This window comes from Diceros bicornis, chromosome 23 (genome assembly GCF_020826845.1).
Source record: "Diceros bicornis minor isolate mBicDic1 chromosome 23, mDicBic1.mat.cur, whole genome shotgun sequence".
NCBI lineage: Eukaryota > Metazoa > Chordata > Mammalia > Perissodactyla > Rhinocerotidae > Diceros > Diceros bicornis.
In genome coordinates this window covers 11,430,830-11,444,787 of record NC_080762.1, presented here as the reverse complement: position 1 = coordinate 11,444,787, position 13,958 = coordinate 11,430,830, and the positions used below count along the sequence as shown (strand labels likewise).

The 13,958-nt window shown below is 39.5% G+C and overlaps 1 protein-coding gene across 8 annotated transcripts in view; it reads left to right on the top strand.

Moving 5' to 3' along the window:
• TRMT11 (tRNA methyltransferase 11 homolog) overlaps window positions 1-6,624 on the top strand; it is a 60,285-nt gene extending 53,661 nt beyond the window's left edge. For all 8 annotated transcript variants that reach the window (XM_058566345.1, XM_058566344.1, XM_058566340.1 and 5 more), the window contains one exon: window positions 6,352-6,624. In XM_058566345.1, the coding sequence (XP_058422328.1) occupies window positions 6,352-6,483 (132 nt within the window). In that variant the 3' untranslated portion in view covers window positions 6,484-6,624. The remainder of the gene's footprint in view (window positions 1-6,351) is intronic.
• Window positions 6,625-13,958: the final 7,334 nt, after the last annotated feature.

Sequence of the window (13,958 nt, the reverse complement as noted above, 5' to 3'; positions counted from 1 at the left end):
CCTTCAAGGCCAGCCTCATTTACTGGCCTCTCTCTCTGAGTTCATTTTGTGTCGCCTTCCCTTTTGTTTACCAAGCCTTAGCCACACTGGCCTGCTTTCAGTTCCCGGAATGTACTTACCTCTTTCTAGTCTCAGAGTCTCTCGGAGTATGTTTCTTCTCTCATTGTGTTCCCTAGAATGTTTTCTTCTCTTTCTCTGAGTAAGTTTAATTCATCCTTCAGGTCTCAGGTAAAAGTCACTTCTCAAGGAAAGCCTTTCTCGTCCATTCTCTTAACCCCATCTAACTAGATGTCTCCTTACGGTCTTATGGACCCTTTTCTTCCCAGTGTTTAGTCACAGTTTGAAAGTATATGTTTGGGTGTATATTGTGTAATGTCATTCTGTCAATAGTATATAACCTCTGTGAATTTGCTCACTACTCAGTGAATATTTATGAAATGAGTAGTAACTGTTCAGTGATTATTTTGGGCCCTTCTAGAATAAAAACAATCAAATTCAACAGTATTTAAATCATCCGTTTGAAAAAAGAATAGGAACAGTTAGATATGGCTAGCTAAAAGTTTTGTGTTTGAAAATACACTGAATTTTATCATTACCCTGACATCACTCTTCAAAAATCAGTGTTACAAAAACATTTTAAGCTCATGATACCTAGGCCTCATTTCTCATGAAAAGCAAACCAAAAAAGCAGCTAAGTCGCCATGACACCTTCCCTCTATTTAAGGAGGAGATGATAACAAAAAATGGCCAATTTCTGGGAGAAGACAGTAATTGGAAGGATAGTTTTACTTAAGTGGAGTTCTCATGACACATCTTTAGTTCCTTTAAAGTCTGAGCAGTTCATGACACTGAGTTTGAGAAACACTCTTACATATATGTGTTCTCACCGTATAATGCAGTGTCATTAGTTCCATTTAAAGTGTTTCAAACGTTACTGCAAAATACATAGTTTTATTTCTTTTCTTGAGAATTTGTTCCCCTTTACATTAAAATTTATTACAAGTGGCTGAAGTACATTCCTTTTAATATCTTTTTTCTTCTTTTTGAAGCTCTATTTTTGATGTAGAGTTAGTTGTAAAAATAATTAAGGATTAACTTGAATAAGGTCTAGGTTACGTACTTTTTCTAGAGAATAATTTGCACTTCTAGGTAGGACATGAATGACAGTGATACACTTGAGCATCACCAAGGTGAATGTGTATTTGTATATTTCCACATCGTTCTTTAAAGAATGAGATGGTGTGAATCAGTGCTAATGCTCCCTGAAGGAAGATGGCCGTCCTGGTCATGTTGATGCTCTTTGACTCTCGATGTTTACAGCAATCAGGACTTACGAACAGTGAGGGAAACAGAGCGCTCCCGACTGTCGGATGTCTGCTCAGCTCTGTTTTAAACTGTCTTTATCCATGTCAGGAAATACTATAAAGAAGGATTTCTCTGCTTCAGCCAGCAGAGGGCAGTGTACACATAAAAGTGCACCACCAATTGTAAGGCTTCCTTTGGTTTCTTTGGCAAGTGTGTTAAAATTCCTCCAGTGGTTTATGTTTAGAATTAGCAGTACTGATAGGACAGGAAATTGGCTGGGTGGGACAGTGGTTAAAGGGGTTCTGTCAAAAAGTTTAGATCTGAAATACGTGCTACCATAATGTCGCTGTTCTGTGAGGAATGTCCTCTAAATGTCAAACTCCATTTTGAACCATCCACTAATCTACCATGTGGGAAGTTAACTCTTTAACCAATGTTTTGATGTGATTTCTACTGAAAAAAAAAAAGTGTGATGGAAAAAGCATGAGCTTTGAAGTTTGATCTAGGCTACAATTCTGGCAATGCTACTTACTAGCTGCATGACCTGTGGCAGATTATTTAAACTCGATCAGTCTCCTTTTCCTTATCTGTAAAATTTAGATAATAATCTGCTATGAAAAGATGCATAAAATTAAATAATTGACTTACGTAAAACACATAGTTGTAGACATATGTTAGTGCTTTCTTGAATTAGAACTTGTGTATTTCTTGTCATATTTACAATTGCTATTTGTCTTACAAGGTTAAGTGATAGATCCAAAAGCTGTATATTTCTATTATGTAGCCATCTGTAGCTAGCATAAATTTTCCTACAGAAACTCTTAATTTCTGGTTATAAAAAGTGATAAACTATAGACTGTGTAACCAACAATCTTAATGTTTTATTCATATCTCCTTAACTACTACCATGCTCCAAAATTTAACCAGTAGTTATGAAATTTGGGAAGGGTGTAATGTAATCTTTCATTGCCGTAGTTTTCTCTCCTGACACTTCCTAGTTCTGTGTGTGTTTTTGTTTTTCATGATGTCTTTCTTGCTTACTAAAAATTGACGGAACTCAGGTTCTATGAAACGTAGATGATATCATGACTGATAGTGATAGATTTGGAAGTGTTAGAGAAACCAGCACTCGAACACTGGGGCAAGCTTGAGTTAACGAAGGACCTCTAGGGTTGTGTTGCTTGAGGATGCTCTTCTCCTTTTAAGTAAACACTTTGGCTTTCGAGATACTGAGTTGAAAAAAAAATCTGTAGATAGTCTTGGTTGAGATGAGCAGAGAATGTGAATAGAGAAGAGTCATGAAAAGGTGATGAAAAATATGTAGGGTTGAATATCATCATCTCAAGTGTGAACCTTGGTAAACTAAACTAAAGATGGGATGAAAGAGAAAAGAGAAAAAAATATCGAGTTTGCCGTATTCCTTAGCATCGAGGTAACGTAAATTCTGAATGCTGCAAATAGTATATTTCATATGGACTAGGGTATATTTTAAATGCGTATTGTTCGTAGGTATATGATATTTTCGTGTATGATAAGCGTGTGATAACATGTGGTTGACCATAGATATACTGGATGTCTCTTTTGGAACATTTTATGAACCGTGCCTTTTCCACTTAGATGAAAGTGGTAGCCACAGTCCTTGCAGTGTCTGGCTTTCCCTGAAGGACTTAGGCTGCTAGTAATAGAACGGCCCTTGCCAGATCCCTGGTGCACAGGGGATTTGGAGCTTTTGAGTTCTCTAGGAGCTTTTGTTATGAATGTCTTATTTCACAATCAGGGGGCAATCAGTCTTGTAGAAGGAGCCGTTCCAACATAGGACGCAAACGCATACCTCGCATTGATTCTTGTCTACTCCCTGGGGGATAAAGAAAATAGGATATTTCTTTTTTCCCCAGAGGTTGCATTTCTAAGGTTAATAGTCTTTCCCAACTTTTCCAGGAGCACATATTTGTCTGCCGTGGGTCCCTGTAGCACTGAACATGTGGTCTGTTGGGGCTTATTTTGCTTTTACTTTATTCTGAGGGAAACTTGAGGTCTGAGCTATTCAGATAGAGAATGTCGTAGGTAGTACATGGTTTCTTGATTTTGAGTTTTCCAGGCTTCTGCTGTTCACTCCCAGTCTCTGACTCTGATCTTTATATTCTCTGTTCTTTATCACCAGTTTTCTCTATTTATATCATTCAGATCAAAGACAAGCTATTTTGTAAAGCCCTCTCTGATCTATGAAGAAGCCTATCTTCCGTTGTGCTTTGGCTTTGTCTCCTGCCTCCTCTGGTGAGCTGCATGGTCGGCAGCTTAGGTGGGCTGAGCACAACTGCGCCCCCATCAGTCCCAGCCGTCCTCGTGCTCTCACCACACCTCTGCCTTCTGGAATCGCACATTTCTGCCCTGTCTCACCCTCCTCACCACCGCGGCTCCAGAACATCCTGTGCAGTAGTCTGTAGTGCATTCCACGTAGAGGTGATCCTGCTTGGCCTAGAGGACTCACAGGGAGAAGAGAGGAGAGGGCAGAGCTGGGAAGGACCTCGTGGCCTGACGGTGTTCTCATCCCTCTTGTAGGGAGGGGAAAGTGAAGACATTCAGCAAACTGGTGTGCAATTGAATCTAACTCCCAAACGTGAAGGGAAAAGCCTCAGAATTGGGGAAAGTTTGAACCCATTTAGATTTAGCCAGGAATGCTGGCATATTAGATTTGCATTTTAGTAACTTGAGTTTGGTCTCCGTATGGACAGTAGACTGGAGAGGGAGCCACTGAAGGCAGGGCAACTGGCCGTTTAGGAGAAAAACAAGGAGAGATGAGGAAGGTTTAGACTATGGTACTGGAGTTACAGGTGAAGAGGAGAGTGGATTTGAGATATTTAGGATGCAGAATCTAAGATTTTAGGACTGACTAAATGTGAGGTGAAAAGGGAGCGGACTTTGACCAAGATTTCCGACTTGGATGACTCCGTGGAGACGGATGCACAGAACTGTGAGGAGAAGTGGAGTAGCAGGAGAGATGTCAGCGTCTGGACATAGCTTTACAGGATAACCAAGTAAAGACTTTCTGCCAGGATTAAGCTAATGTAGTTCAGGAAGTAGACAGGTGATCTTATTGATATAAGGACAGAATTTAGGACACTTGGAGGAGTAGATGGTGGCATGTCCTTCCTTTTAGTGTGGCTCTTCAATCAGACTTTTGATAACACTTGAAACGCACAAGCCAAGGTTAGATGCTGCAACCCTGTTCTGTGTTGCTGCGGTCCCAGGTACAGTCCTGAGATGTGGACCAGACTTGAGTCCTCCTCTCAAGTCGACTGTGCTCCTAGGGTTGTAGAATCCCTCAAGCATCCCCGTGGCTCCTTCTGTCTCCTCCTGGTGTGAAAACTTTGTGTCATTGACATAATCCTCTTAGTTCGTAGAACTAAGCTGATAGTACTTCTGTCCAGTTCTGTTCCTTTCTGGGTAGGCAGCTCAGCTGTCAGAGCCTTCGTCCACCACCTGTTTATTCCGAGATTCTCCTGCTTCTTGAGTTGGGGAAAAAGTTAGCTCTTTTGGAGGAAACCTCATTCTCTTGTAGGTAAGAGTACAGTCTCTAGGGTCAGATATATGTGTGTTCCACTCCTAGCTCTGGGCTTAGCAGCTGTATTGTCTTGGGTCTGAGCTCTTAAATAATTCCTTGTCTGTAAATGGAGATAATAGTGTACTTATCTCTTAGAGCTGAGTTTATGTTAGATAGTGCATATAAGGCATTTAGTATAGTTTTTGGCCCATAATGAATACCCAGTAAATATTACCTTTAATTTGGTATTCTTTAATTGTATACCTAGAGGTTGACCAGATAAAATTTATCTTTTATGTTTTGGGGATTATGTGGCCTGAAGTTAGTAACCATTGGCATATTTTCATGTGCTTGCAGGAGTTTGGAACTGTCACATACTTAGTGCCATAAAACTTAAGTAGCCACCTATTTTTTTTTGATGAATCAGGAAATCTGGGTATGTTTAATTTGGTTTTTGTGCGATTTTTTTTTTTTAAGATTCTGTGGCAAAATAGTTTCTGAATAAACAAATCAACCAAGATAATTTTATTTTGGCTAAACCTGGCCTTTTATTCATGTTAGTTATGAGGGAAAGGATGAAGATATTCATACAAAAATAAGGAAAAATACAAAAATATTTTGAGGATTGTTATCTTCCAGGTGTATTTGTAGATAACCATTTTGGTACTGAAACCAGGATAAAAAATTAGGCTTCATATTTTCTAATTGTGTCTCTATACCTATTCTCAAAATCACATCAATCCACATGCAATTGAATATGAATTTACAGTAGTACATGGGAAATGAGATTTTATTTCTAATTAGATTTTTTTCACAGTTTGAGATAGCTAGTGAAATTGGATGAGAAGCTGATGTTTCAGTGTTTTCTGTCAGTCTTCTTATCCCTCAGTTTTCTAAGCTGAAATAGGGCATTCTGACCCAGATGGATATTTCCAGTGTCCAAATGCCAGTCTGAGCTCTAGTCCGTACCTGTCTCTGGAGTCTAAATGTGTGGAAGTCACTTGTTTACCCCGTACCTTCATCTAGTGTGGCTACTTGAAGTTGCCAGGAATCATTTATTTCATTAACTGAATATGGATATACCCTCAGACAATTTTATTTATCTGTATGACTTCATGCAAGTACAATAATTTGTGATTATATACCTTTGGAGTAGAAGCTTCCTTGTTTGGTAATTCTTGTAGTCATAGATGATTTCGGTTTATGCTGAACTAAGAATCAGAAGATGCACGTGCTCGTCTCAACTGTGTGGCCTGGGGTGATTCTCTTTGCCCTCTCTGGGTCCCTGTTTTCCCAGTAAAAGTGTTTGTCCTCTCTGTGCAGAGAGGATCAAAGGAGGTGAAGTAGGTGAGAACACTTGGGATACCCAAGCATGATGCAAACAAGTGGTGGTACATTTCTAATTCAGGTAGTAAAAAAAAACAACTTTTTTGACTGCTTTGGTCGCAAGTTAACTAAAGAAATAACTCAAACATCTTTATTTTCTGTATTTTCCAACCAACCAGAACCGGGACCAGTATTCACATCTGCTAAGTGATCGCTTTCTGCCGTACCAAGGTCATAATTCCTTCCGTGAGAAGTATTTCAGTGGGGTAACCAAAAGAACGGCCAAGGAAGAAAAATCTAGCCAGGAGTAAAAATTAAGACTTTGACAAAGGAGAAAGAGTAAAGATTTGATAGAGAAGACATCTGGATGTGAACTTTTATGTATGATACAGAAAACGTGTACTGTTTCAAATGATTTTATGTAACAAAATAAATGCTACAAAGTAAATTGAGTAATTCTTTTAAAATTAGCTTTTTTTATAGACTATTTTGTTGTATGTGGTCTTTTGAACCTTATTTAATTTGTATTTGTACTTTCAAGTATTATGGAAAGTGACTGAAAACAGTTATATTTTTGGTAATTAATTTACAAAAGGAACTAATATTGACTTTTTAAACAGATAACTGCTGGGTATGTTATATAAGCAGTTCATGGTGGTTGAGAATTTATTCATTAGGTGGATTTAATTTGGTTTTTGATTGTAATTGGTTTAATAAAGCTTACTGAGGATTCCTAAAGTTGTGTAGTGTTCAGTGCTTTCGGGGGGGATGTGATGAAGGAAATGAATTTTTATTTATAGAATCTGGACAAGTAAGTATAACAGTGATAATGGTGATGATGAGAAAGGCTAGGACCTGACAACCTTAAAAGATTCCAAACTTCTTGAGGCCTGTCCACATTTGAAGCTCGGCTGTACCTTGGATTTGCTCCTGCATTCCTAAACCTTGACTACCGGTCAAGTTAACTACCCACAATTCTTGGTTTAGAAAGTAACTGATAGTTAACAGCAGTAACAAGAACACAAATCCTTGATGGTTCCCTAATGGTGTTAAGACTAATCAGAGCTCTTTGAAATAGAAGCTATATTTTTCTTGAAGGAGGAACTTTGCTGAGTCCACATTGTGTCCATCATGAAAACGTCTTGTTTGAAAACCACTATACTCATTAATTCAGGATGCTAATAGCTTTCTTGCTTTTGGTGGTCAAATGTACCTCAGCAGGGTAGCAGTAAACGAATCCTCTCCCTCTAACCAGAGCTTATTTTTATATGTTATTATTATTTTAATGTTACTGCTGGCTTTTATGGACTCACAATTTGAACGTGCATGGCCTGGGACCTCCAGAAGACCAGTGCTGCCCAAGCAGAGAGAGCAGCCCATCCGCTGAGTTCTCTCTTTCTGTCCTGCAGCTCTGAGTTTCAGCAGTGGGTCTGAAACATTTCAGTGATTGTTTTGTTTGGGTTTCTGGATGTGATTTGTGGTACACTGGGGAAAATCGAAAAGTATTCAAGGATGATTTATTTTCAGTATTTCTGTTATAAACCATCTTATTTAAAATTTTTTGAGGTTATATGGGGGGTGAGTTTGAAACTTCGTAGCTGACTAAATTTGGAATATGAGATTTTAGCCTTGCCTCATTTTATGCTTGTCACAAAAATTAGTCCAAACAGTTCTGGAAAAGTTGCAACAGTAATTTTAGTCACTTTGTCCTTAAAAATTATCCAACATTTAAACAAATATTTTGGATTATTTCTTATTACCGCTAATTGAGGTCTTCTGATCTTTAATTCTTCATTCTTGTGAGGCTTATTTTCATATGTGTCAGTAAGTACAGTCTCCCCTTCTTGAAATGTCACTCAGCTCAGAGTGTGAATTCATGTAGTTATTTTAATGTTGGTTCTCAGAAGTGAAAAAGAAACCTGATCGCTTTCAACCAATTTTGATTTTAGAGTAGAGGTTTCAGGTCCTCTTATTCTAAAAAGAGAGACTTTATTTTCCGGCGTCAGGATCTCATTACTTCTGCATAGGTTACAGCAGATCATTTGCAGGAGTGCTCCAGTTTTATGTGTGTTCCTCCTGCACTTAGCAGCAGGAATATCACCCAGCGACATGCCTGCCTTTTGGATAGTCCTGGAGTCTGAATTTACGGTATAATCTGCGAGTGAACCCTAGGTGGTCTGTGGGCTGGCCTATTTAATGTTTATAATATGACAAAATCTATAATTTTGTTCCTGGCATATATTAAATGCTCGTAAAATCCAGACGGTTACCTTGGTGGTGTTTCATGAGAAGTAACCTCCTTCCTATCCATCCTGGCGGGAGTTTTTTGCTGTGATGGCTGGGAGGGAATAGTGGAATAGGTGGTCTTGGGTGTGTTTAGCCAAAGTGGCCAGCAGATTATAAAAAGCTTAAAATCTGCTACAAATATCTCAGCCACTTCCTACCCAGGGTGACCCAGGTTTGGGCCAGCTCACCACTAACTTCCTCATGACTAATTCTTTAAATACAAAGAATGAGTAATAAAACCTTTTCAAACTGTTTAAACTCTGAGAGGTAAGACAGTGTTACCACTATTTCCTTGTGGAGAAAACTCACTTAAAATTTGAGATTCCCTGCATATTTAAGAAGAGTGGTGATTACAACTAAAAAGAACCTTATTTCAAGTTTGGTAGGGAAAAGTAGAGTAAGAGTTAACATACCGGATGTATTGTAGTGAATGTGTTTATATTATTGGAAGAAAAATGTGCTTTAAAAGTTTGAGACATAGAAACAGCTTTTGAGGTAATATGTTTTATAATTAAATTAAAGAAGCAGAGATTTGATTTTTTTTTTTAACATCAGGCAAGTAGAGGTGAAGGTTGTGTTATCTAGATGCCAATATAAGCAAATCTGGCTCTTGACTCAAAGGCCTTAGTCGTTTTGGGTTAGAACTGCTGACACTATGCTGGGAGTATTATCAAGTGTTGCTAATCCAAAGAGATATGGAATAAAACATAATGTTTATGTGTTGAAAATTGAAGGTGACATTTTTTGGACAAGTGATCTGCTTTCTATATTTTAATAAATCTCCCTTGAAAAAGCACAATGGAACTAAGCTGATGTTAATGGTTCTAACAGAAAAAAAAATCCTTCGTAGATAAATCAGAGTGTAAATAAATAAATTCATTAATGGAACATAGAGGTGGAAGTGGAGGTGAGTGTTGCTGAGAAAATTGATGACCTTATTGTTGATTTTCCCATTTGACCAAAAGGGAATAAATTTTACCAGAATAAGGACCTTGGCTCCTTTTACAAGAGTATGGTTTTGCTCCATTATGAAGTTATTTAGAAAACTAAACACTTGTAAGAATCTTTTTTCTTAGAAGGATTGTATTCACAGAATAAGCGAAGTCTACTTTCATTTCCAACTCACTCCCATTTTTGTCAGATATTTATCAAGTAATGTGGTTTGTAATCCAAACAAAAAAAAAGTGCCTTAATCCAGAACATACACATGGCCACAATAACACTAGACTGATGATGTTTGTACTTTACGAAAACATTGAGATCTTCTCTAAAACAGAGTGGTTGAAGAACATAAGGTCTAGAGTGTAAAGAATTGTAATGGAATGGTAAACATATCTGTGATTCTATCTAGCCATAGAATCATAGAGACAGCACATTCCTGTCCTTTGGGGTGAAAAGCTTCCTAGGGAGCCTGACCCTATTCTCTTAACAGAGAGCTGCCTCAGGATGCTCAGAAGTTTCACTGTGTGGGATAAGCAAGTTGACATTTAGACATAACTGAGGCCAACCTGGAATTTGGCTCTTATCCCTTCCTTCCTAAGCCATTGTAGACAGGCTCTTAGGGGGATGGAGGCTAAATTGTCATGGCAATCTCTTGAGAAGCCTGGGTCCTGGAACAAACTGGGGCTTAATAGATGAATGTTAGCATAAGCCAGCTTCACTTTATGTAACTGCTAGCCCTGTTTCTTGGGATATTAGGATGTGCTTAGTATATTTTTGTTCTGGAATTTGAATGTTCTTTCTAAGATAGTCATATTGCAGTGATGCCAAACTGAACTGTCTAAAAAGGAATCTGCTTTGACCCCTATGACTTTAAAATCTCTCCTTTAATCATGCCTTCCTGGCTCTCCTGAGGGCTTATCAGAAGAACTCTATTTTGTCTAACATCCAGCAGTGAAGATTAGCTGGGCTTATGTGTAAAGTTAGTCAAATTAAAAAAGAAAAAAAAAAGGTTGAGAAAATTAAAATTGAAAATGTAAATGGTGCTTGAGTTGGACTTTGATGGCCTGCCCGAGTATTTTATCTAATGTGCTGTAGGTTTGTGAAGTGGATCAAGGTGGTCAGAGTGGTATTCGTGAGCTTTAGAAACCTATAAAACCTCCTTTATATTTGTTTATTGTTTATAATCATGGACTAGAGTATCTCATCACAAGTCTAAGTGCTTCCAGCACAAACAGCAAAACTTTTTTTTTTTGGCAGTGTTTCATTTTTCTACAATTTATACCTGTTGGGGAACAATTCTCTGTAGATGTCTTGCATTTCTGTATATCGTTGCAAGGAGACATGGACCCCCTGCATCCTAGACTGTTTTTCTGGGCATGTGTGAGCACCCTTGAAAAATATAATATTTCCACCTTCCCTGCCACTTCCCCCTTCTGAAAAACAACAAGTAGCAGGCTACTGGGCTCTTGTCAAAACTGAACACCTGAGCCATCTGACCTGCTGCTTCCATTGTGGAGTGGATCAAACAGACTCGTGACTACCAAGATGAGAAGGGCCCAGCAAGCCTCACTTGTCAGATGGAATGGGTATAGTCAAGAATGTGGCTGGCTTAGCCCCAGTAGCACCATCCACTTGGGGAAAACTTTATCCCCCATTCCACTGCCTAAAACAAAGGCACTGACTCAATGGCATTCTTGATTCATAAAGGCTATATTTAGTGGTTTAAAAATACATTTAGGTTGCATTCAGGTGATTCCTCTAGATACCTGCTGCCTCTTTCACTGATGGATTGGCTAAGCTGAAACCCTGCACTGTTCAATGGGCTGCTATGGCTGCTCCATCCCAGCTCCAGGTATGCAGGACCGAAAATGGGTGTGGCTAGCCTGGTCAATGGGCAGAACTCAAAGCCATTCTCATAGCTCCAGCCAGTATCCTCCTTGCTGAGCCTTGTTATATTTTTACTGACTTATGCTGTTGCTATGACCTATGGTTTGATCTGTCACTTGGAAAACTACAGATTAGCAGATTAAAGACACCCTTCTTTAGGGGCTACAAACAGTGGAAACAGGTTGTGGCTGCTGACCGAACTGTCTGGGTCATTTTCTGATGAGACCAACTAGAGTAAAGCTATTCGTTGGGCTGGCACCACCCAGATTGCCATCATTGTTGCCTGGATCCACCATTGTCCCAGACATGGCAGCGCATCCACCATTATGGACAGAACACAAAGTAAAGGACTATGTTTCTGATGCAGAGCTGCCATTTGATGCTAGACTTGTGACTCCTGCCAAAAATTGACCTGGTTGCCTTGTGGTAAAGGAGACCACATTGCATGGAGTGTTGTCCTGCCTGCTTCTGGCAGATTGATTACTTCAAATCTTTGCACCCACTCTCAGAGCTATTGGTTGTGCGTCACTGCTGTTGACACTTTCTCAGGTTACAGTGTTGCTGTTCCAATCTGATCAGTTGACTCCAGCCACACCACTTTGGCCCATGAAACTAATCTGTGCCACGTGTTTGGCTTTCTGGACCATTTGGTATAACAATGGTATTATACCTTTTATTGCAAAAGCCACTCAACCATGGGCTGATAGTCAAGGTATTTGATAGACTTTCCATGCTCCCTACCATCCACGGGCATCTGGAATTTTTGAGCTTTGGAAATTTTCTCTGCATTTATTCTATGTTTTCTCTGGCAGTCCTTTACCAAGCCTTCTCAGAAAGGCTCAGTACATTGCTTCAAAGTTAGCTCTGAATAGTGCAGTGTTTTTTCCCTTGTCAGACACCTAAGTCTTTTAATTGGTGGGTTTCAACTCAGAGAGAATTGGTGATTAATACCTTGAGTCTCAGGCTGCGAAGATTTTCCAAAACCAGCACCATAGAGGGAGCTATGACAATCCGGTCCAAAACGACTCCTCTACCTGGTATGTTTTATTATCAATGTCGAAGCAGGAAAGTCAATTCCAGCTGATTTATTGTCGTTAATTAATTTTCTTCTTCTCTTTACATTTTTCTCTAGATCCCAAAAAACATTAAAATAAAACCACATTTTTTGTTTTATTTTAGGGGTAACTGCTGTTCCCTTTAGGAGTCGTACGTGTTACTCCACTTTTCCTGTTACACGTGTTCTAAGGCTTGCCTGCTGGTGACTGGTTGATGCAAAGGCATAGAAAGAGCATGATGTGTAGGGGAACTACTTGCAATTCAGAATCACTCGAGTGTGATGTGTGAACTGGGAATCGACAAAGTAAGGCGAGAGAGTATGGCAGGAGGGCTTTCTACCTCCTGTCCCCCCGCCCTGAGGGAGGAAGGGGAGCTACCTCAGGATTTTCAGTGGGAAGGCGATATTATCAGGCTGGGTCTGACCGTCACTCTGGTGGTAGTGGTTTGGAATGAAGGGAGAGAGACTAGAAGGTTGATGCAGTCATCCCGGTTAGAGATGTAAGGATCACAGCTAAAGCAGCGGTAGTAGGGTTGATTAGAGAATATTTAGAAGATGAAATGAGCAGGTCCTGGTAATTGTTTAGATACAGGATGAGGAGTAAGGGATGATGTCCAGGGTTCCAATTGGGTGACTGGGTGGATGGCATGACACAAACTGGAACAGAAAATGGTGGAAAGAGGATGCATTTAGGTTTGGACATCCTGAACACCAGGAGCCTATGGCAAAGACATGGAGAACTGCACAGCAAGCTGCTGAGTAAGCAAGAGCAAAGCTAGACAGAGATTGCATATGTGAGGAGCAGAAGGTCCCTGAATGGGACAGATAACCTGAGTTAAGATACACTACAGCTCGAAGGTTCATCACGTATTTTTCCCCTTGCATGATATGTGTGTTTAGCAAAGCAAATTGGCACGACCCAATTCTCAGGAGACTGGATCAGGCAATTCCAAGTTTATTAAAGAAATTTATACTCAAATTACTAATGAGATGAAATTATTCTGTTGCAGGGGACAACACTGGCTTTGGGGTGCTGTGCTTCTGCCTGAACTGGGTGGGTGGATGTACTCCATGTGTTGCATCAGTTAGTGCTAGATCGTAGAGTTAGGACTTAAAGAAACTGATAAGCTCTTGTTAGTTGCCTCTAAGAAAAGCCTGCTAAAGAAACACATAGGCCACCACTGTTTGGACACAGAATGTAGAAAAAGAAAAACTCAGAGAATTTTTTCTCTCTCCTTATCCTTTAAAATTAAAAATACTTCCCCTTCCTTTCTCTTAAGTAATTACATGATAGCTTTTAGGCAGCAACATAAAAATTGCAGGGTAGGCCAGAATGTGGGGAAAATTTTAATTAAATCGAGGGTTTCATTTGTTTTTTCATTTATTAAGAAACGTTGGACCCCAAATCCCGATTTCCCCCTGCCCTCTTTTTATATATCCTTATGCATTTGGCAGAGAGCATGACAAAACCTCTTCCCAGCTGTGGACCCGCCAAAAGACTTTTCTGAAGCTCCTACTAATTTGGATTAAACTGACTGCTTGAAAGCTTCACACAGAAATCTTGCCAAGAAATGTCATAAGCTCCCTTGACATTTAATTCTACAAACAATCTTATCT